This window comes from Schistocerca americana, chromosome 8 (assembly GCF_021461395.2).
Source record: "Schistocerca americana isolate TAMUIC-IGC-003095 chromosome 8, iqSchAmer2.1, whole genome shotgun sequence".
Classification (NCBI taxonomy): domain Eukaryota; kingdom Metazoa; phylum Arthropoda; class Insecta; order Orthoptera; family Acrididae; genus Schistocerca; species Schistocerca americana.
Window position 1 is genome coordinate 387,636,677 of NC_060126.1, and position 24,746 is coordinate 387,661,422.

The 24,746-nt window shown below is 41.6% G+C and overlaps 1 protein-coding gene across 1 annotated transcript in view; it reads right to left on the minus strand.

Annotated features, from left to right (window-relative positions):
- The window catches only part of LOC124545461 (lysosome membrane protein 2-like), a 217,979-nt gene that overhangs the window by 12,906 nt on the left and 180,327 nt on the right, over positions 1-24,746 (minus strand). Inside the window, exons 7-9 of the mRNA XM_047124389.1 lie at positions 19,395-19,545; positions 19,104-19,222; positions 7,561-7,689 (exon numbers count right to left, since the gene is read on the minus strand). Coding sequence (XP_046980345.1) covers positions 7,561-7,689; positions 19,104-19,222; positions 19,395-19,545 — 399 coding nt within the window. The remainder of the gene's footprint in view (positions 1-7,560; positions 7,690-19,103; positions 19,223-19,394; positions 19,546-24,746) is intronic.

The following is a 24,746-nucleotide window of genomic DNA, read 5'->3' on the forward strand; positions in this document are numbered from 1 at the left end:
TGCTCTGTTTGCTAAAAATTCTTCAGTCCAGTCACACAGTTAGTCTAATATTTTGTATTCTTATATTTTCTTCATTAGGTAGCAGTACAGAGCTGTCAAATGCCTTCTGGAGGTCAAGGAACACAGCATCTACTGCTTTCTGGGCATATGGATGAAGAGAGTGGAATGGGTTTCACATTACTATCATTTCTGGAACCAACAATGATTCCTACACAGGAGATTTTCAGTCTTCAGAAATTTCATAATGAATGAGTGGAACATATTTAAAAATTGGGCAACAAACTGACGTCAAGATATAGGTCTACAATTTTGTGCATGGTCTGATAACCCTTCTTGAAAATGGGAATGGTCAGTGCTTTTTTGCAGTCATTAGGAATGCTTCACTCCTCTCTTTGTCATTTATATTGATGTGTGCCATTCCGTTATTCACACAGTTATTTAAAGGAGGTAGTGCACTTTTTCTGCTCTGAGATGTTGTTTGATTTAAGCATCTCACCTAATCCTATTCACCCTTGTTCTTGCAACTTATGTGTTTCAGAATGGGTTTGGCTTGCAGCTATCTCATTGTGCATTAGATAGACCAGAGTGCCAAATTATTTATGTATGAAAAACTCCATCAATGATTCAGACTAACTAATCACAAATAGAGAAGGATGTCCTATCTAGAATTTTCAGCTTTCAAAAACTCCGTGAATATGAGTCTGGCACTTCATTTAAATTAGTTACTGATCATAAAACTCTTCTCACAATCTTTGCCCTTGACTAAAGCATTTAATTGTGCGCTGGAATATCTTTCTCAGTAGCTATCAATGTAAAATTTCATCTCAATACACAGTACACCATGCCAATGCAGCCTACCTATTGTGATTCCTAGTGGGACCAAATGAAGCCTTTGACTCTTCTCCACAATCTGTTCTCATCCTGAGTGCAAATCACCAAATAGTCCCCACAGAAAACTGACTGAAAGCTTTGTAAGTAGTGGAAGCAATGGCTGAAGATAAACTTCTACAAAAAATCTGGTCTGTAGGACTCCAATGAAAATAATTGGACACCAAAAGCCTGTTCCCCTTAGATGCCGTCATTTTTGTGTATGTCAAAGAGTTCTCCTCTTCTCTGCAGTGACTGAACATAACCACACAGACAATCCATAGGCCCTCCAATTGGCAGTCTTAACACTACTCCAGTGGGGTCATTGGGGAATCATCAGAACCGAATATGTACTATTGCTGTTATGTGTACTGGCACGATATGAACAAGTACACTGTCAGTACGATCACACATTGCAAGACTCATATTTCATCATAGTCATCACCCCATCAACAGTTTCAGTTCTAGTCATCAACACAGGACCCTGGAGAATGCCTGTAAGTGGACTTTATGGGGCTATTCCAGTGGTGTATACGGATGCAAAGTCACACTAGCCAAATGCGGTCAGAATATTCTCCACTGCAGGTATTGGCACATGCAGGGTGAGTCACTAACTATTGCCACCTAGAATAACTCTGGAAGTATGATAGTAGCTGAAAAGTTTGTGGGGCAAATGCTGCAAGGGACAATGAGGGCCATAATATTTTACTGTTACTCGGAGGAGTCACTTCAGAGATACGAAAGTCAATTTTGTTTTTTCAAATGGGATACTATAGTTTAGTACTTATTTTCTGATAGCATCTATCATGATGAATCCAATGATGTGTAACAGTAAGGCCTTTGATGGTCAACATAGGTCACAAAGGTGGCATGGACATCCATTCACAGAAGGTGTTTGACATGATGACAATTGGTATCAGTGCAGTGCTGAAATCTTCTTATCATGGATTGAGTGGTATTCCTTATCACTTTGGCACTTATTGAAGCACATGCTCTGACAATTCTCCTTCATATATTGTACAAATAGTAAATATTCACCAAATACGGTGTAGCCATCTAATGTGCCATTGACATGGAAACACCATTCGATGGTTTTGCAATACAACACTAATGGGAACGGTAAGACTAGTCTTGTTCACCAGACTTGATGCCTCTGGATTTTTTCTTGTGGGGATTCATAAAAGACATTGTTTATAGAGATGTTCCAAGTACACCTGAAGATATAGACTATAAAGACAAAAAAGGTTCAAAAAAGGTCCACATGTTGTGGGAAGCAAATTGTACAACAGTGCTAACAATCTCCTTAAGAATTTATCATACAACACCCAAGGAGGTGAAGAGTCCACCCAAGTCACTCCATGGGTGCCAAACATGCCCAATCATAGACAGTGCTTGGCTTACTCCAGCAAGACAGCCAGCAACTATCACTGACTGCCCAGCATTATTTCCAACCTAAAAATCCAGTTCTTGTATGCTGCTCTGGCTGCCATACCCGCTGGGTAACTTGCACCAGTATTGAGCTCCAAGATGCAGTTTTGGCCACTGTGGATACTGAGGTAGGAAACATCCAAAATCACATGAACCAAGAGCCACCGATGCTGCCAGCAACAGGAAGGGACATGAGTTCTGCAGCACTGTTACAAGCAGCAATAATATTACCACTAGCAATGACAACCAGCTGTGAAACAAACTACAGAAGAGTGATATAATCAGTTGCTGAATGGAACTAAGGCACTTCACATCAGACAGTCCTACACAGCAGACAGTATTGTAGTTTATTCAAATTACCTCTGAGAGATTGCAAATTGATGTAAAAAACTGTATTGGTACAGAAAGGGATTTTGAGTTAATTGGACCTCAAATGTTTAGTTATTTTCACTGGGTCTTCTTTACTACCAAAAGATCAAGTTTTATTTGACTAAGCTAAACATGAGTTAAGCGAACAGTGCTGAGAATTTCTCTGCCACGTTTTAGAGCCTCAGGGTTTATGTGTTAATTCACTACATTGACCTATTCTGTTTTGCAGCATATTGAAATGAGTATTTCCTTGATTAATACAGACTAGGTGCAAATAATACAGTCATTTGTATTGAACAGTTCATTTATAGTTTTTTATATGTGAGGTATCATGTATTTAATACATGGATGTGATTCTGTCTATCTGTTTCAGTTTTATCACAATTCAATGTTATGTAATAGATGTGTGGCAGTCATCGACCACCGGAATAGAGCAGAGTGGTATCTCTGTGCACTGACACGCTCTTAGGAGGCGGGTCTTGGCGTGCGCCTTTGTGCAGTGGTTTTTGCATTTCAACCGGTGACACTTGCAAGGCTTGTTTATGTGTGTATATGTGTAATTGTGCAGTTAGAATAAATACGAGTTTCATACAAGTGGTGTTCAGGTTATTACAGCAGCTAAGCGACGCGATTCCCACAGTGGTGACCCTGGACTTCTTCGATACGACCACAGTACGCTCGTTTTTCATCTTTCATCCTGCCACCGTTACACACTGATGAACCACCACGTGATTTGTGACCCGGAGCTCACCATGAGTTTGCCTACAATTTCATTCATGGACGAATTACCAGTAATTCAGCCGTCAACGGCTCCATCTACAGTGTTAAACCTGCGTGCACAACATAACCCCACTAGTACAGTTCACGCACCATGGCCCACACATGTTGCAGTGTATCCAAACGCGTGGCAGTTTCCGGACTTCATACCGCAGGTGAAACAAGAACTTCCCTCACTACAGTGCTCAGCAACATCCCATATGAATATGTTACATACCAGCCTGACACACAACCAGGTACTTTCGCCTGAAGCGCATACCACTACGTTCCCAACATACCAACAGCATGCGACCGCATTGCAGCAGCCGCGATGCCCGCGCCTGCCGCGTTTGCTCCTGCACCATGTGTGTCATGTGGTCAGAGGCCTAATTGCATTACAGTACAGACAGTCGACCCTATACCAGTTTCAGGGACTCCGCTGCCCCCACCCCCTCCATCGCCATCTTCTGACAAAGCCACAGCAGCCACCTGTAGGGCGGTTTCCAAAGCTGCCACAACTACAGAAGGACAACACTATATCATGGTTTGTGTTAGTGGACAATATTCTGGACATTCACAGAGTGTGGGGAGACGACGCACATTTCATTTGTTTAATTACCCACCTCCACGACGAACCGGACCTGGTCAGTGACCTATTGATCTCGCCACCAAAGCCAGCACAAACATGCCATCACCAGAGTTCGCATCATCAAGCGCTAATCATGCCCTCCAGCAGAAGCTATCCACTACATAATTCACGACATGTCAATAGGGGACCGTACGCCTTCACAACTTTGGCATCATTTAAGGGCCCAGGTGGGCAAGGAGATACTCCCTGACCATGCACTCTGGGTGTTGTGACTTGTGAAATTACCGCCAGACCTCCAACTACACCTGTTGGTTTACCAAAACGTCGCTCTGGAGGAAAAACTATGACTGGCAGACCAGGCATATTCCATCATCAAAAATCACCAGGTCACGTCCTCCTGTTTTTCTGACACTCCAAATGTTGGTGACACGTCTACTACATTTCATTGGCCAGTCAGCAGAGGCTGGATGCACAGCTCACAGCAACAGCCAATGGAGCCCCCTGGTGGCCAGACAGCCGTGCTTGTTACAGTTCCTCGGCCGGTTGCCCCACCCATCTCCACAGGGACGCAACAGAACATGCCATGCAACATTGCCGGCTCGCCAGCTCAGGCACAACACCCAGCATACCCACTATGCCAGTATCATACCACATTCGGTGACACTGCGTTCTTGTCGCACACCCCGCAACTACCCAAACGGGAAGTGCGAGTCAGAATAGGCGCCACAGCTCACACCGGCAGTTTAGTGCACCAAACACCTTATTGACTGACCACCCACACTGCCCACCATGCCAGCAGACTGTACATCCACGACAGGATGAGCACACTCTACTTCCTTGTGGACACGGGCGCCTAAGTCGAGTGCCCCATCTTCAACATTGATGCCCGCCGTGCCACTGCGAGCAGCCAACAATTCTACAATTTGCGTCCATGGTTCAGCCAAACTCCAACTAAATCTCTTGCCTGATTTACGCTGCACCTGGACATTTTGCATCGCGGATGTCGACTGCCCCGTTACCGGTATGGATTTCCTGCATAACTTCGGGCTCTCGCCAGACCTCGAGGCAGCAGCCCTCCTGCATCACGCTTCCGGCAACAGGATACCAGGGATTTTCGCCACCTCCCCCCTGCCCCCTGCCACACACTGTGATACCTTGCCCACCGTGACTGCCTAATGCGCCCATCTCATGACAGAGCTCTTTGCCTCCCGGTCGCGCCTGACAACCCAGTACCTCGAGATCACCGACCTTCACGCCGAAAATGCGCACCTGCAACAGCTGATCACCACCACGTCAGTCAAACTGTCATGTGCACGGAAGGCAGCAGGGGACGCTTCCGCACTGCGTGGATACACCCACGAGAACTCCTCCGAGGTGCAGATACCTCCACAATGATGCATTTTCCTGCAGGTCAGTGACATTCCTACCTCTAATGTAGTGCGTGTTACCCCACTTAGACCCAGTGTGTTTCCCCAGGGTGTCCCGCAGGTGATAGGCATGATTACTAACGGTACCTGTCACCGTTTGAACACCACGGACCGATCACCACGCCAACCTACATCACCTCCTCTCACCGTTCTCCGCACTGGAAGGGGGGCCTCTGTGGCGGTCATCAACCACCAGAATAGAGAAGAGTGGTATCTCTGCACACTGACATGCTCTTAGGACGTGGGTCTTGGCACGTGCCTTTGTGCAGTGGTTTTTACGTTTCGACCTGTGACGCTCGCGAAGCTTGTTTATGTGTGTATACGTGTAATTGTGCACTTAGAATAAATACGAGTTTCATACAAGTGGTGTTCAGGTTATTACAGCAGCTAAGCAACCTGATTCCCATAGATGTATATATCAGGCGTGTTTTTGGGAAAAAGCTTTTGTTCTTTATGTTTTTAAGATATGCACATCATTTTAAGATGATTCTTGTACTTACAAATTCCAAGTAAGATTTTGCATAATTTTATTCAAACATTTGTAAATTAAACATAAATGTTAATTATATGGACACGTTAAGAACAAAACTGTATGAAATGTCTTAAGGAAACAGGGCATGTAATACTCTAGATGGTGAGCCATTTAGTTTGCTGTGAATGTCCAGTTCAGTGGTCTATTGCTGCTGTACAAGAGGTGGAGGCCTTGCAGTTTCACTGTCTCACTTCTCTCTCTCATTCTCGTGAACAATATGATCATGACATTGCACTCTACACATGTTCCTTACAGTTACCTGCAAATATTGTCTAAGGGGTCAAAATACCTGCAACATAATGAGGTTTACAGAGATTTTTGATGTTGTAATGACATGATGATGTTCATTTTGGATTATAAGGGCAACAAGCATCTATATCTACATTTACACATTACACCATAAGTCACCACACAATACATGTTAGAGGGCACCTTTTGTCGCTACTAGCCATTCCATTTCCTGTTCTGCTTGTGAATGGAGAAAGGGAAAAACAACAGTCCATAAGCTTCTGTATTAGCCCCAATTTCTCTTATCTTCTCTTTGCGGTCCTTACGCAGGAAGTATGCTGGTGGCAATAGAATTGGTCTGCATTTAGCTACAAGTGCTAGTTATCTAAATTTTGCTCAATTGTGTTTCACAAAAAGAATGTCATTTTCCTTCCATGAATTCTCATTTGAGTTCACTGAGCATTTCTGCAATATTCACAAGTTGACTGAACATACCAAAAACAAATCTAGCAGCATGCCTCTGAATGGTTTTGATGTCTCCCATTGATCTGATTCATTGGGGGTTCCAAACACTCAAGTTATGCTCAAGAATGGGTTGCACCTGTGTTCCATATGTGGTCTCCTTCATATATGAGCAACACTTTCCTAGAACTTTCCCAGTAAATTGAAGTCAACCATTTGTCTTTTGTGCTATTGCCCTTATGTGCTTCTTCCATTGTCTATTTCTCTGCCATGTTACATACTGAGATTTAACTGAAGGGAGTGTGTCAAGCAGCACACCACTACAAACATTTCATCACAAGACACGGAAGGACAATAAGGACCAGGAACAAGAGAGAACCAGTTCAGCCAAATGGCTACTTGGTCCAGTATTTGAGAAAAGGAAGCTGTTAATACATAAGGCAAAAAGATCAGTCAGTCACTATACTAGGAGTATTAGTAAGACAGACACTTCTCCATATGATCTGGATTCTGTAGTCCATTCACATTTGCTAAAAGCTAATTATTGTCCAGTCATAGTAAAAGTGAAAGTATTAGTAAGTTACCCTGAATACAACTATGATGGAAGTACTAGTAATAATAGCAGCAGTTATTTCAGTGCTAGTTAACTGCAATTTGGAACAGTACAGAAAATGTTGCAGTTAAAGGTAGTACTATACAGTGATTAATGTAGGAGAAGCTAACTGTTCTTCTACAGAAGAAGAGGACAAATGGCACACATGAACAAAACTGAGGTCAGAGAAAAATTGCACATCATATATAATTACTAGTTTTATCAAAGTAGCTGTTTCAAACAAAAACATACAAATAACACAATACAATATTGTTAAAATATCTACTGAACAAGTACAAATTTTACTTACCATTTCAATCCAAGCAATAGGTAAAATTGTTCTATCTTTGAAACATTTGACAGTCTGCATATATGGTGTGGTCCTCACCATGATGTTGATCTGAATTCGTGACCAGCCAGCAAGAGGCACACCCAGTTTCTGCACAAATTTTGAACAGCATTGATAATTTTTATTCGCTTTTCATTAATTAATTAATTGACACACAATGTTCCATAAATACTGTTGTGGAGGAGAAAGTTTGGAAGTGAGAAATTGATGGAGGCAGTCACAGTTGGCATTATTGTAAGGTATACTAACAACCAGTATTGATGAGTATGAGAATATTTTCTAGATCACTTCAACACGCACACACACATGCAACATACCACTCAGACAAATAATCAATTATTGGTATTATAATGTAAATGGACAGATAAAAGAATCTACTCACCAAGTGGTGGCAGGGGAACACACATACAAAAGGACATAACTTTTACAAGCTTTCAGAGCCAGTGGCTCCTTATTCTGGTAGAAGAGTTGAAGGGGAGGAAGAGGAGTGAAGGAAAAGGACTGGAGGTTTAGGGAAAGGGATACAGTTCAGAAAAATCACACATAACCCCATGTCAGGGGAGACTTACCAGACAGGATGAGAAGGAAAGACTGATTGTTGGGGACTGCACTCAATGAGATTTGAAAACCTGAGAGCTTAAAGGTGGAAGACAGAAATTACTACTAAAACATCATGTAGGAGTTAATAAGAGTGAAAAGCTAAGTGCATTGTATGTAACAGAGGTGGTAGGAGGGACAAGTCAGAAAATGCAAAACGGTAAAAACTAAAATGGAATGAAGAGAGGAGTAGTTACAGCAAATAAGTGCTGAGACAGAAGGAATTAATGTAAATTAAGGCCAGGTAGGTGACGAGAACTGAAGACATGTTGTAGTGCTAGTTCCCACCTGCGGAGTTCTGAGAAAGTGTTGTCTGGGGCAAGAATGTAGACTGTACTTGTGGTGGAACAGGCACTGAGGTCATGGCTGTCATGTTGTACAGCATGCTCCGCAACAGGATATTGTGTGTTGAAAGTATACACCCCCTGCCTATGCCCATTCATCCTGACTGATAACTGGGTGGTCAGTACCTCACCTCTTATCTCTCAAACTTCAGAGGAATTCTCATGCATACCTTTGGGACTAGCCCCCCTGGAAGAAAGAATACTGCAGAGACATGGTTAGCCAACAGCCTGTGGTTTGTTTCCAGAATGAATTTTCACTTTGCAGTGGAGTGTGTACTGATTTAAAAATGCAGAGTGAAAATTTGTTCTGGAACCAATTCCCCAGGCTGGGGCTAAGCAACGTCTCCACAAATCCTTTCTTTCATGAGTGCTAGTCCTGTAAGGTATGCAGGAGAGGCGAAGTTTAGAAGGTCAGAGATGAGGTACAATAATACTGGTTCAAGTAAAGCTATGATGGTGGATCATGAGTCATGCTTAGATAGCTGAATCAATGGAACACTTGTCTTGATAGGTGAAGGTATCAGGTTCAAGTCCTAATTTGGGACACAGTTTTAATCTGTCAGAAAGTTTTGTAACACGAAATTGACTTTGACTCTCCTGTATTAGCACACTGTGGATGTATCCAGGGTAAGGTAACCCATCCAATTGCTGGAGTTAACAGTAAACAAACAGGAACACAAGACAAATGTGAACTGATCATTTAGTCTGTCATCTTCAGTGGAATGTTTATGTAAATACAACTTACACCAATGGAGAAAAGGTAGAAATGTTACACGTGTACTGGAAATGTAAATAAGCATTACAGCAATGACTGGTATATATTCATACTGCACATTGCTGCAGAATAATTTTTTTACCTTAACTGCTTTTACCCAGAGGATCCTGCCATAGGGCAGTGTTGAGTGAATATATGCGAACTGTGATAGCATTCCGTCCACATGTTAACACAATGAGAGACATTGTTAAGTGCAAAGAAGATAAAACTAAAGCCTAGAAAGTTGATACACAGTGTTTCATTTAGTGTGCAGTGCATACTGATCTCTGTTTCTCATACCTGTAAGCCAATTTTATTTGTTTGTACCTGCAAAACATTCAATTTTGCAAGATCAAGATTTAATTTACAAACTGTGAGCCAATGGCAGGCCTGCTCCACTATTATCTTGGTTGTCTGTGTTATTCTTTTACTAGAGCCCTTTACTAATGTATTTATATCATCTGCAAACAAAACTTTTTTTGAAGAATCCTCTAATCTCCCATGGAAGTCATTTATTCAGGTAAAGAACAGAAATGAGCTAGGTACTGGACGTTTTGAGACTCCATATTTAATATTTCCTAATTCAAAATTTGATTTATTACTGTGATATCATTGGTTAATGTGTCCTACTCTTTTCCACTCTTTATATACACTATATGATCGAAAGCATCTGGACACCTGGCTGAAAATGACGTACAAGTTCGTGGCACCTTCCATCTATAATGCTGGAATTTAATATGGTGTTGGCCCACCCTTAGCCTTGATGACAGCTTCCACTCTCGCAGGCATATGTTCAATCAGTTGCTGGAAGTTTACCTGGGGAATGGCAGCCCATTCTTCACAGAGTGCTGCACTGAGGAGAGGAATAAATGTTGGTCGGTGAGGCCTGGCATGAAGTTGGTGTGCCAAAACATCCAAAAGGTGTTCTATAGGATTCAGGTCAGGACTCTGTGCAGGCCAGCTCATTACAGGGATGTTATTGTCATGTAACGACTCTGCCACAGGCCATGTATTATAAACTGGTGCTCAATCATGTTGAAAGATGCAATTTCCATCGCTGAACTGCTCTTCAAGCAAGAAGGTGCTTAAAACATCAATGTAGGCCTGTGCTGTGATAGCGCCATGCAAAACAACAAGGGGCACAAGCCCCCTCAATGAAAAATATGACCACACCATAACACCACCACCTCCGAATTTTATTGTTGGCACTACACACGCTGGCAGATGACATTCACCAGGCATTCACTATACCCCACCCTACCATCAGATCGCCACATTGTGTACTGTGATTTGTCACTCCACACAATGTTTTTCCACTGTTCAATCGTCCAGTGCTTACGATCCTTACACCAAAGAAGGCATTGTTTGGCATTTACTGGTGAGAGGTGTGGCTTATGAGCAGCTGCTCGACCATGAAATCCAAGTTTTCTCACCTCCCACCTAACTGTCATAATACTTGAAGTTCCTGGTCATTCGATTCCACCGCAACCAAATGTCTACAGAGCAGTTCATCATTTCACTGTGATAATCCTCACAGTTTCATGCATGCCATATGAACAATTATCATAAAAGAAAAGAAATAATAGAATTTTACAGATATTGCTGCAGTTTCAGAGAGAAGTATGCTGATTGATATACCATAAGTTAGTGATGATCAGTTTGTGTATGTAAAAGTTGGTTGGTTGGTTGTTTGGGGGAAGAGACCAAACATTGAGGTCATCGGTCTCATCGGATTAGGGAAGGATGGGGAAGGAAGTCGACCATGCCCTTTCAAAGGAACCATCCCGGCATTTGCCTGGAGAGATTTAGGGAAATCATGGATAACCTGAATCAGGATGGCAGGACGTGGGATTGAACTGATGTCCTTCCGAATGCGAGTCCAGTGTGCTAACCACTGCGCCACCTCACTAGGTTATGTAAAAGTGTGGTGATCAGATTACTTATTTACTCTGTTGTTTTTCTTGGTGATCAAAGCTAGGAAATAAATGTGTAATTATTGGTGTGTAGTGAGTGATTGAATCTATACAGTTTACGTTAACCTCCTTTAGGTTACTTACTTTGCTGATATAGACTTTATTGCTGTACATACATGGAAGTCAAAATTTATCTGAAAAAATATTAAACCTCTTCCACATCAGATATGTAATTAAAGGATGAAAAATCCATGTATTTTGCTGCAAAGCAGGATGAAGAATTGTCAATGATCATCAGCTGCATCAACATTTCTCACTTCACGACACTTAAGATAATGTAAAAATCTCAGTTAATTGTTTGAGAATAGTGGAATTTTGTGACTGAAATATTTTGTGTCAGTTCTTCCAAGTATATCTGAAGCAGAAGGATTACACCATACAGTTTTTAGCGACCAAGAAATCATTATATTTTATAAACAAGATGTGATGGAAATTCAAGAAATGGAAGTATTTCATCATATACTTGCCCAAGATATCAGGGCTTTTAGTTTTTCAGACATGGACCAGAACACTTGTGAAAAATAGATGAGGATACCTGTTAGCAAAACTATGGAACTATAAGAATAGAAAGCCTCTAGATTTCTCTGAAACAGGGAGAAGTGCAAAACTCAAGAAGAATGCAAAGAAGCTCAAATGAAGAATACAGTGCAATTTAGGACTTATTGCAAGAGGCAAATTGATTTCTAGAAACAGCTTTAGAAATTTATACATACAAATTTATGATTAGTTTGCATGACATCACTGGATATGTCTCAGCATAACATATCAAACTCAAAATTGACATAAAATGTACATCTGGCACACATAAGGATTTAACAGCTGTTGTTATGTTGTCCTCCTTAAATGATAGGATCACATCATTCTGCAATTTAACAGCAAATTTATTCCAATATTCCCTCAGCAAGTAATCACAGAAATGATGACAAATCTTATGATGCCATTTTCTCATTTGTTATTTGCACTTTGCAGAATTCCATACTACTGTATTCCCTGAATTATTTCACAGACTAGCATCTGAGGCAAAAGACATTATAAAATTAAACTGTGTACAACAATTTGATGTGGTAGGAGGCTATCCACAAGTTGTTTAGCTCAAAGCAGGAAATAAGCATCTCTTTGAAATGTTACCTTACAATAAGTCCTTACCCTGACAGAATACAGATACAGATGACATGAGGTGACACACCAAAAATGTTGTTCACAGTTAGTTTTAATGTTCCATGTAAGCTCTTTTGAGTTCAAAGTTTACTGTTCGATAAAGATTTAATTTTGAGATGCACATTGGGGTGTAGTCTCATTCTGTTCCCCATTAGAGCTATGTGGTGACGACTAGAAAGATAGCCCATGTTGAGTTTGACAGGGTAACAGAAGGACGGTAGTTAAGAAGCCGCAGTGCTGTTTCCAAATGCCAGGGGGAACATTTTGAGTCCTAGCCCTGAATGTAACTTGACTTGCAGATAAAAATTCATTTAAGAAAATTCATGCACTTTTGTTCAGTGCTGAAGAATGTTAATTTATTTAAATATATTTGAGAAACCTTTATTATGAACTATAATCACAGGGTGTGAAATACTAAATGGGATAAGTTAATGACTGTTTTATTCAATGGCGATCAGATAATAAAGACCCAGTCATGAACTCAATGTGATGGTGTGGAGTACAATTGGAGTATTTAGATCTGTAAGGTTTAAGTTCTTTAATTTTAATGGACCACAATCTGTTAGGTGTACAAAAAGGAAATGGCAAATTGTTTCAACTTCCTACACTAAATTTTCTCTTTCCAAGAAGAAAACAACATTAGGAATCTATTGAATAAAATAGAAAGAAACATTCCACATGGGAAAAATATATTAAAAAGAAAGATTCCATTACTTACCAAATGGTAAAGCGCTGGTAGATAGACACAATAAAAAAACACACAAACACACACACAAAATTTCAAGCTTTCGCAACCAACTGTTGCTTCTTCAGGAAAGAGGGAAGGAGAGGGACAGACGAAAGGATGTGGGTTTTAAGGGAGAGGGTAAGGAGTCATTCCAATCCCGGGAGTGGAAGACTTACCTTAGGGGGAAAAAAGGACAGGTATACACTCGCACTCACACACATATCCATCCGCACATACACAGACACAAGCAGACATTTGTAAAGGTAACCTCTTGGTTCATCCCTATGATATCCCCAAACCACTTTCCCTACCCTCTGTCTCCTACCCTTGTAACCACCCCCGGTGTAAAGCCTATCCCATGCACCCTCCCACCACCACCTACTCCAGTCTTGTAACCTGGAAGGTGTACATGATCAAAGGCAGAGCCACGTGTAAAGCACCCACGTGATTTACCAACTGACCTGCCTACACTGTGAAGCTTTCTATGTGGGAATGACCAGCAAAAAACTGTCCATTCGCATGAATGGACACAGACAGACAGTGTTTGTTGGTAATGAGGATCACCCTGTAGCTAATCATGCCTTGGTGCACGGCCAGCGCATCTTGGCACAGTGTTACACCGTCCGGGTTATCTGGATACTTCCCACTAACACCAACCTGTCAGAACTCCGGAGACGGGAACTTGCCCTTCAGTATATCCTCTCTTCTTGTTACTCAACCTCCGTTAATTTCAAGTTGCCGCCCCTCATACCTCATCTGTCATTCAACAACATCTTTGCCTCTGTACTTCCACCTTGACTGACATCTCTGCCCAAACTCTTTGCCTTTACAAATTTCTGCTTGTGTCTGTGTATGTGCAGATGGATATGTGTGTGTGTGCGAGTGTATACCTGTCCTTTTTTCCCCATAAGGTAAGTCTTTCCATTCCCAGGATTGGAATGACTCCTTACCCTCTCCCTTAAAACCCGCATCCTTTCGTCTTTCCCTCTCCTTCCCTCTTTCCTGAAGAAGCAACAGTGTGTTGCGAAAGCCTGAAATTTTGTGTGTTTTTTTATTGTGTCTATCTACCAGCGCTTTCCCATTTGGTAAGTCATGGAATCTTTGTTTTTAATATATTAGGAATGTATTGAGAAGATTCAGTCTCATTAACAGAACACTTTACAAGAATTTAAAAAATAAAGTAAGATGATAGACAGAGAAATTTTATAAATCTTGCTGTTACTGAGATCACATGCAGCACAATAGATCTTGCATTTTCAGATGGGTATGTTCATATTAGTCAAAGGGATGAAGACTATTAGGCTGACGAAGGAAAGGTGGAAAGACCAAACATATCAGTAAGAAGAAGAATTAGAAGAAGACGAGTAGATGAAGAATATCTTGATTACAATGAGGGGATTTGTATGTTTCTTGCACAGGAAAGATGAGCAAAGATTTCTTCTGATTCCAAGTGGGCAATTGTTAATGGTAGTTTGTTATAGGCTACTCATACATTTATTCAAACACTGTGTTATTAAAATTGCATAATGAAGGGTGTGTAGTGATTTAAGTTGTGTACTAATAGATAAAAGCAGCAATCATGAACTGAGGAAGGTCATTATTAAATGCTGAAGTAGAAAAACTGAAATGAAACAAGAAAAGTGCTAAAAATTGTACATAAAAACAATTCTAAACACTTATAAGTCAACAAGATGATGTGACTTACCAAACGAAATTGCTGGCAGGTCGATAGACACACAAACAAACACAAACATACACACAAAATTCAAGCTTTTGCAACCAACCGTTGCTTCGTCAGGAAAGAGGGAAGGAGAGGGAAAGACGAAAGGATGTGGGTTTTAAGGGAGAGGGTAAGGAGTCATTCCAATCCCGGGAGCGGAAAGACTTACCTTAGGTCCCTTCCCTACAGCCTAGGTCTTCGTGGCAAACGAATCTGCTCCAGTCCGGAATCCCTGAACCATTACACCAACAGCCTGACAACAGCTTTTGCATCCCGCAACTACCCTCCCGACCTGGTACAGAAGCAAATAACCAGAGCCACTTCCTCATCCCCTCAAACCCAGAATCCCCCACAGAAGAACCACAAAAGTGCCCCACTTGTGACAGGATACATTCCGGGACTGGACCAGACTCTGAATGTGGCTCTCTAGCAGGGATACGACTTCCTCAAATCCTGCCCTGAAATGAGATCCATCCTTCATGAAATCCTCCCCACTCCACCAAGAGTGTCTTTCCGCCATCCACCTAACCTTCGTAACCTGTTAGTTCATCCCTATGAAATCCCCAAACCACCTTCCCTACCCTCTGGCTCCTATCCTTGTAACCGCCCCCGGTGTAAAACCTGTCCCATGCACCCGCCCACCACCACCTACTCCTGTCCTGTAACCCGGAAAGGTGTACACGATCAAAGGCAGAGCCACATGTGAAAGCACCCACCTGATTTACCAACTGACCTGCCTACACTGTGATGCATTCTATGTGGGAATGACCAGCAACAAACTGTCCATTCGCATGAATGGACACAGGCAGACATTGTTTGTTGGTAATGAGGATCACCCTGTGGCTAAAGATGCCTTGGTGCACGGCAAGCACATCTTGGCACAGTGTTACACCGTCCGGGTTATCTGGATACTTCCCACCAACACCAACCTATCCGAACTCCGGAGATGGGAACTTGCTCTTCAATATATCCTCTCTTCCCGTTACCCACCAGGCCTCAATCTCCGCTAATTTCAAGTTGCCGCCACTCATACCTCACCTGTCATTCAACATCATCTTTGCCTCTGCACTTCCGCCTCGACTGACATCTCTGCCCAAACTCTTTGTCTTTAAATATGTCTGCTTGTGTCTGTATATGTGTGTATGGATGTGTGTGTGTGTGTGTGTGTGTGTGTGCGAGTGTGTGCCCGTCCTTTTTCCCCCTAGGGTGGGTCTTTCCAGGGGTTGGAGTGGCTCCTTGCCCTCTCCCTTGGGGCCCACTTCCTTTCGTCTTTCCCTCTCCTTCCCTCTTTCCTGGTGGGGCGGCGGTTTGTTGCGAAAGCTTGAGTTTTGTGTGTGTGTGTGTGTGTGTCTGTTTGTGTTTCTATCGACCTGCCAGCGCTTTCGTGTGGTGGGTCACATCATCTTTGATTTTTTTTATATATATATATATATATATATATATATATATATGTGTGTGTGTGTGTGTGTGTGTGTGTGTGTGTGTGTGTGTGTGTGTGTGTGTGTATATATGTGGGAAAAATATATCTAAAAACAAAGATGATGTGACTTGCCGGCCGGGAGCGCTGGCGGGTTGATGGACACACGGACAGACACGGGCATGCACACGGGGTTCAGGCTCTCGCGGCGGACTGTTGCCTCGGCGGGGGGGGATGGGGGAAGGAGGGACGAGGGGATGTGGGTTTTGGGGGCGAGGGTGGGGAGTCGTTCCGGTCCCGGGGGCGGGGGGACTTGCCTTGGGGGGAAGGAGGGATGGGTGTGTGCTCGCGCACACGCGCATGTCCATCCACACATGTATGTGTGGATGGATATGTGTGTGTGTGCGAGTGTATACCCGTCCTTTTTTCCCCCTAAGGTAAGTCTTTCCGCTCCCGGGATTGGAATGACTCCTTACCCTCTCCCTTAAAACCCACATCCTTTCGTCTTTCCCTCTTTCCTGATGAGGCAACAGTTTGTTGCGAAAGCTTGAATTTTGTATGTATGTATGTGCCTGTTTGTGTTTCTATTGACCTGCCAGCGCTTTCGTATGGTAAGTCACATCATCTTTCTTTTTAAATATTTTTTTCCGCGTGGAATGTTTCCCTCTATTATATATATGAGGACCGTTATGGAAAAGTAACCCAGAATCTGGGCCAGGGGAGACTTACTGGATGTGATAAGATCCGATACAGTGAGCCTCCTCTGACACAGGGTCCCAACAAAATAATAATAATATATCTCCCACGTGGAACGTTTCCCTCTATCTGTCATATATACACTCCTGGAAATTGAAATAAGAACACCGTGAATTCATTGTCCCAGGAAGGGGAAACTTTATTGACACATTACTGGGGTCAGATACATCACATGATCACACTGACAGAACCACAGGCACATAGACACAGGCAACAGAGCACGCACAATGTCGGCACTAGTACAGTGTATATCCACCTTTCGCAGCAATGCAGGCTGCTATTCTCCCATGGAGACGATCGTAGAGATGCTGGATGTAGTCCTGTGAAACGGCTTGCCATGCCATTTCCACCTGGCGCCTCAGTTGGACCAGCGTTCGTGCTGGACGTGCAGACCGCGTGAGACGACGCTTCATCCAGTCCCAAACATGCTCAATGGGGGTCAGATCCGGAGATCTTTCTGGCCAGGGTAGTTGACTTACACCTTCTAGAGCACGTTGGGTGGCACGGGATACATGCGGACGTGCATTGTCCTGTTGGAACAGCAAGTTCCCTTGGCGGTCTAGGAATGGTAGAACGATGGGTTCGATGACGGTTTGGATGTACCGTGCACTATTCAGTGTCCCCTCGACGATCACCAGTGGTGTACGGCCAGTGTAGGAGATCGCTCCCCACACCATGATGCCGGGTGTTGGCCCTGTGTGCCTCGGTCGTATGCAGTCCTGATTGTGGCGCTCACCTGCACGGCGCCAAACACGCGTACGACCATCATTGGCACCAAGGCAGAAGCGACTCTCATCGCTGAAGACGACACGTCTCCATTCGTCCCTCCAGTCACGCCTGTCGCGACACCACTGGAGGCGGGCTGCACGATGTTGGGGCGTGAGCGGAAGACGGCCTGACGGTGTGCGGGACCGTAACCCAGCTTCATGGAGACGGTTGCGAATGGTCCTCGCCGATACCCCAGGAGCAACAGTGTCCCTAATTTGCTGGGAAGTGGCGGTGCGGTCCCCTACGGCACTGCGTAGGATCCTACGGCCTTGGCGTGCATCCGTGCGTCGCTGCGGTCCGGTCCCAGGTCGACGGGCACGTGCACCTTCCGCTGACCACTGGCGACAACATCGATGTACTGTGGAGACCTCACGCCCCACGTGTTGAGCAATTCGGCGGTACGTCCACCCGGCCTCCCGCATGCCCACTATACGCCCTCGCTCAAAGTCCGTCAACTGCACATACGGTTCACGTCCACACTGTCGCGGCATGCTACCAGTGTTAAAGACTGCGATGGAGCTCTGTATGCCACGGCAAACTGGCTGACACTGACGGCGGCGGTGCACAAATGCTGCGCAGCTAGCGCCATTCGACGGCCAACACCGCGGTTCCTGGTGTGTCCGCTGTGCCGTGCGTGTGATCATTGCTTGTACAGCCCTCTCGCAGTGTCCGGAGCAAGTGTGGTGGGTCTGACACACCGGTGTCAATGTGTTCTTTTTTCCATTTCCAGGAGTGTATTTATATATGTGTCAGAAGAGGCTTACTGGATCGGATCTTATCACATCCAGTAAGTCTCCCCTGGCCCAGATTCTGGGTTACTTTTCCATAACGCTAGCCATTTCCTAAACCTTGACAGTCCTTTTCTTTTATTCCTCTTTGTTTCCATTCAACCCTTCTGTCATAAGAAGAAGTCATAGGCTCCAAAAGCTTGCATTTTTATATGTGCTTTCTCCTGGCAGGTGAGTAGATATTTTTATCTATCCAATCATGTTACATAACAACTTAGTTTGGCGTCATAGTGATTGCATAAGTGATTCTAAATGTGTGAATTTTGTCTAAAGTGGAGAGGATGCTGACATATAAACAAGATGCATATCGTCAGCAATAAAAATTTAGTATGTTACTACTGAACTTAATACCTGTGTTGACAGTGTACAAGTATGATATTGTATTTACATAATGACCACCTTTGTATTTAGGAACAAATAATTTTTTAATGGAAAATGCTCTGTGATATTTAAAATGCTAGAGTTCTTTACATTTTGAGGCTTATAAAACATTAAAACTTACCGGATATATATCAACATATGAGTCATGCAGTGTCTCATTAGGTGTTAGACCATCCACAGCATTTATTAGGCTTGGATCCCCTAGGTAAAAATGGGGGAATGATAAGAAGATAGGTGCACCTGAAACATTTTGAATTAAAGTTGACTTATAGTTTACTCTTAATTTCAGATGATGCATCTAGTGATAAATACTGGTATAATTCCTTATTGTCAATCTTTAAATGAAACACTTATTATGAAAAGGTGATTTGTTATGAAGCTTACTGCAAAAAATGTAGTGTAATGTTCTTACCAAAAGTACATCCTGAAGTATTAAATACTCCTGATGGAGGACAAAAATCAGCATCTGGATGACAGAAGCAAGCATTCTCTGGATTTCGATATGCTGAATCAAACACATTTCTTGGAAATTGGAAGCGGAGTGTTGGAATGTTACCAGCCACCTTGAAACAAATATAAAAAAGAATAGTTTTTAAATGGAGACTTCTAAAAAATAAAATAAAGATAAAACTTGGGAGTCTCAGTTCTGTGTAGTATTAATACCCAGATTATTACTGTGATGCTAGAGTTCAAACAGTTTATTCTATAAGTTTCAGTTCTTTTATGAAGCTAGGAAGTCAAAACTTAATTGATGTAAGTTGTGATGAATTGTACAGTATATTACTCAGTGATTGCATATAGTAGGCTACTACAGTCTGCAACAGCGTTCATGACCCCTTGGCTAGGGATGCATAGACAGCAATGCAGCTAGCCAATCAGTGCTCAACATATTTCCATGTTCTATACTGTGTAAACTTCCATCATCTTTGACCATCCTATCATATTTTATGTGTGCAAAACTACAGCTGACTCATTTCTGTAATATTTTGTGTGTTCTGTGAGTGTTCTCATAATGGCTGATGCCCTTAGAAGGCATCAAATGTTTAAAAAGCATGAACCTTATTTTTAAAGTATATTAATTTTTCAAACATGAAGTAAAATCAGGCAAGCTGATCCACAACATTGTGAAGGCGCAGGAATGTAATGTAGTTGCTGTCTATGTACTTTCTTCCAGGTTTACAATGCAGAATTGCTTGTTAGCTTCGCAGGCAGAGGCCACTAACATTGTCACTGACTATAATACCTGAAGAAGGAGGGGCACAAAGAAATCAGACAGTGCCACAAAATATTAGACTGCCTTACATCTATAACCTCCATGGTTGCTTTTTGCAGCTAATCACAAGACATCTTTCTTCTTTGCTGCTCTTAAACAATCTCTTTGTCCATTTTTCATAAATTATAGCACCCATTTGCCTTTTAAAACATTTTATGTTCATACTTATTTGATTTATGTGAAACAGCTAACACTGGGGGGAGGGGGGGGGGAGTTATTAGAAACTGAAGAATGGTATAGACTAAGTGAAGAGGAAAGTATTAGATATAAAAATCATATAAAATTTTTAATAACACATTCTGCTGAGGATTTTCCTGTCTTTTGTCCCTTTAGATTTTCAAAATGAGGGAACTGCATGCCTCTAAAGAATCACATTTTTAGTTGAATAATAAGTTTGTTTTGAAAACTTGAACTCTTGGTTTAAGAAGAGAGGAATTTAGCATGTCCATTCGGAAATGCTTTCAGTAGTATTCTGAGATGTCATTTGAAGTGCATGAAATTCAGGTTAGATGATCAGATTTAAATATTTTATGGTTGTTTATGCCTTTGTTCATTAGTAAACAAATTTTTACCCAAGGAACATTGGAAATTTTAGCATGTTCTAATACTTTTGGTGATAACGAACTTCACTTATTCCCTTGGGTTCCTAACTAGATTAATTGAGGCAGCATGTCTTGTTTGACAATCTTTCCATGTAGGAAGTACTTCAGAGAGTCACTACAATGTTCTGTTAAGCTGTTAATGTGTATTGTGAAAAGCGATAGCCCTGTTACTCTGTCCTGAGGTATGAGTTGCATTGTGTCTGCATCTTAAGGCACTTGAAAACTGAGTTCTTCTAGGACATCCACAAAAGATTCACTGGTTACATTGCTTAAATGCATCTAGAGGGTTTCTCTAAAAAAATCATGATATACAGTGCAGTAGTAACTTACTATTGTTTATGTTTATTTTTGTGAATACTTTTGAAGAACATGTAGAGAATATCATAACTTTTGCTAGAGATTTCTACATGAAAACTGTTTGTGGGGTAATAAACTTCTAAAAGTTGTTGTGTTTCTGTCCACATTTTGCAGTTTTCTATTTCTATGATTATAGCAAGCACTTTTACCACTCATTTATGCTAGTAATTTAAATCATAGACTACCATATTTGTTCAGGGTATGGGGATTCATTTCATCAGATATTGGTCTCTTTGTTTAATGTTGTGGCATGAAATCAGGAAGTTTCATTTCCCGTTTTTATATGTAAAAATTCAAATAAATCATTGCAGATTCACTTTTGGAATAAATTATCAACTATAATTATTATATATATTGTTATCAATAAATAATGAATTATGTGTATGATCCTGTCCTTTCACATTAAATATACCAATGATTGGTAAAGTTGTTATTTAAATTTTCAATTACATTACAGAATGGGGAGATTTAACAATAGTTATTTCATTTACAAAATTAATTTTCTTAATTTCCAGTTATTGTAACAAATGCACAAAAATCTTAAAAGCAACAGATGTTATTTTATATTAACTCAAATAAATCCTTGTATTGTATTTTCATTTTATATAAAAGATATCTTTGACTTGACATCAAGAGCTTTGATGGGACTTGTAAAACAGTGAGTAGTTGACTGACCTGAATTGTGAAGGTTCTCATGTTGAAAGCAGTCTGTGCAATTCAATGATGGAAAGTGAGTAACCACAAGAAATTTTTACTCTGATGTTGAATCTGACTTGCGAAAAAAAAAAAAAAATGAAAACCTGATCTACATGAAATTTGAAACATAGGTTCCTACCCAATAATTATCTGCAGTTAATGGATTGACTACATTCAGCAATGAATGACTGGATTGAAACATAAATTTAAGTATGGAAAATGTACATCTCCTGCTATCAAATACCTTTAAAACATAAGGCAAATATATTCATAAATTTCCTTGAATAGACAGTCATTACTGTTAGTCTCTATACAACATTTATCTTCATGAACAATGAAACTGAGATCATAACAACTTTGTGGTAGCCACACTAGGCCCTATTGCATCAATCAACCATTGAGTGCACCGTTTATTAAGTATAGTTTAAGTTTCCAAAGAGAAAAATGGTACTACACTATTCTGTCAAAAAAAGTTGTGGCCATATTCCCCTCAGTGAGTGAGGAAATTAATCAGCTGCAACAAGTCTAAGTAAAGTTCTTGTTGTTTTCTTGCATAATAAATTTTAAAAAAGTGCTAACAATTTGGGAGACTCAGGGACAAATCCAGCTATCTTGTTTCCTTGCTTTGAATAACTAAATGCAACACTTTTCAGGCTTCTGCCTCTAAATATCCCTGTAATAGAAGTTCAGTATATTTCCTTATTCCATTTTCAAATGATAGCATTCACTACATGTGTGTTCTGCAGCCTTTTTCTGAAATTATAGAAACTGCTCTGGAGAAGTAAAACTTTTTCAGAGGCAAAAAACTGTTCTAAAGAAGAAAATGGTAATGCATCTATAAACAAGTGTGCTATCAAATTCAGAGGCATTGCTATCAAGAAAATCATGTCAGTACTGTATATAATAATCTATGTGTTATGTTATCACTCTGCTACATTAAATCATTTTAAAAACATGGGTTATCAAAAACAGTTACAGTTTAAAAACATATTGAAAAAGAAGTTATTTGCAACTAACACCAATTTCCATTTTCAAGGCAGAAAAAACTATTTGTACATGAAGGAATCTAGTTTATTTGCAAATATCATGTGTTTAATGGTGAGGTGAACTTCTGCTCAAGGTACACTGAAGAGCCAAAGAAACTGGTACATCTGCCCAATACCATGTAGGGCCCCCATGAGCACACACAAGTGCCACAACATGACATGACATGGAGTCAACTAATGTCTGAAGTAGTGCTGGAGGGATCTGACACCATGAATCCTGGAGGGCTGTCCATAAATCTATAAGAGTACAAGGGGTTGGAGATCTCCTCTGAACATCACATTGCAAGGCATCCCAGATATGCTCAGAAACGTTTATGTCTGGAGAGTTTGGTGGGCAGCGGAAATGTTTAAACTCAGAAGAGTGTGCCTGTAGCCACTCTGTAGCAATTCTGGACTTGTGAGAAGTCGTATTGTCCTCCTGCAACTGCCCAAGTCTGTCAGAGTGCATAATTGACATAGTTAGATGCAAGTGATCAGACAGGATGCTTACGTGTGTGTCACCTGTTAGCGGTGTATCTACACTTATCAGGGGTCTCACTTCACTCCAACTGCACATGCCCCACACCATTACAGAACCTCCACCAGCTTGAACAGTATCCTGCTGACATACAGCATCCACGGATTCATGAGGTTGTCTCCATACCCATACGCATCCATCGGTTCAATACAATTTGAATCAAGACTCGTACAACCAGGCAATATGTATCCAGTCATCAACAGTCCAATGTTGCTGTTGACAGGCCCAGGCGAGGCATAAAGCTATATGTTGCGCAGTCATAAATGGTACAAAAGTGGGCCTTCAGCTCCAAAAACACATATCACTGATGTTTCATTGAATTGTTCCAAACTGACACTTGTTGGCTTGGCATTGAAATCTGTGGCAATCTGTGGAAGTGTTGTCCTTCTCTCATGTCAAACGATTCTCTTCAGTCGTCATTGATCTCATTCTTGCAGGATCTTTTTGCAGCTGCAGTGATGACGGAAATCTGATGTTTTACCAGATTCCTGATATTCACGGTACACTCGTGAAATGGTCATACAGGAAAACCGTCACTTCGTTGCTTGTGTGCCGACTACAGCACCATGTTCAAACTCACTTAAATCTTGATAACCTGCCATTGTAGCAGCAGTAACTGATTTAACAGCTGCACCAGGCAATTGTTGTCTTATATAGGAGTTGCCAACTGCAGCGCCATATTCTGTCTGTTGGCATATCTCTGTACTTGAATACACAGGCCTGTACCAGTTTCTTTGGCGCTTCATTCGATAAAACGATGGTTAAGGTGGCTTAATTGCTCACATGTTAGTAACTAATTTCAAAGATATACAGAATTCTACTCACCTTAAAATTCTGCAACTGAAGAATTAACAATATCCTCAAAATTGCTTTAATATACACTGAAGCGCCAAAGAAACTGGTATAGGCATGTGTATTGAAATACAGATATATGTAAACAGGCAGGATACGACCCTATGATCGGCAGCACCTGTATAAGGTAACAAGTGTCTGGCGCAGTTGTTAGATGGTTACTGCTGCTACAATGGCAACTATTCAAGATTTAAGTGAGTTTGAATGAGGTGTTAAAGTCAGCGCACGAGCGAAGGGAAACAGCATCTCCAATATAGCGATGAAATGGGGACTTTCCCGTACAACAATATCATGAATCTGGCAACACATCAAATCTCCAACATCACTATGGCCAGGAAAAGATCCTGCAAGTAGGGACCAGTGATGACTGAAGAGAATCGTTCAACGTGGCAGAAATGCGACCCTTCCGAAAATTGCGTCA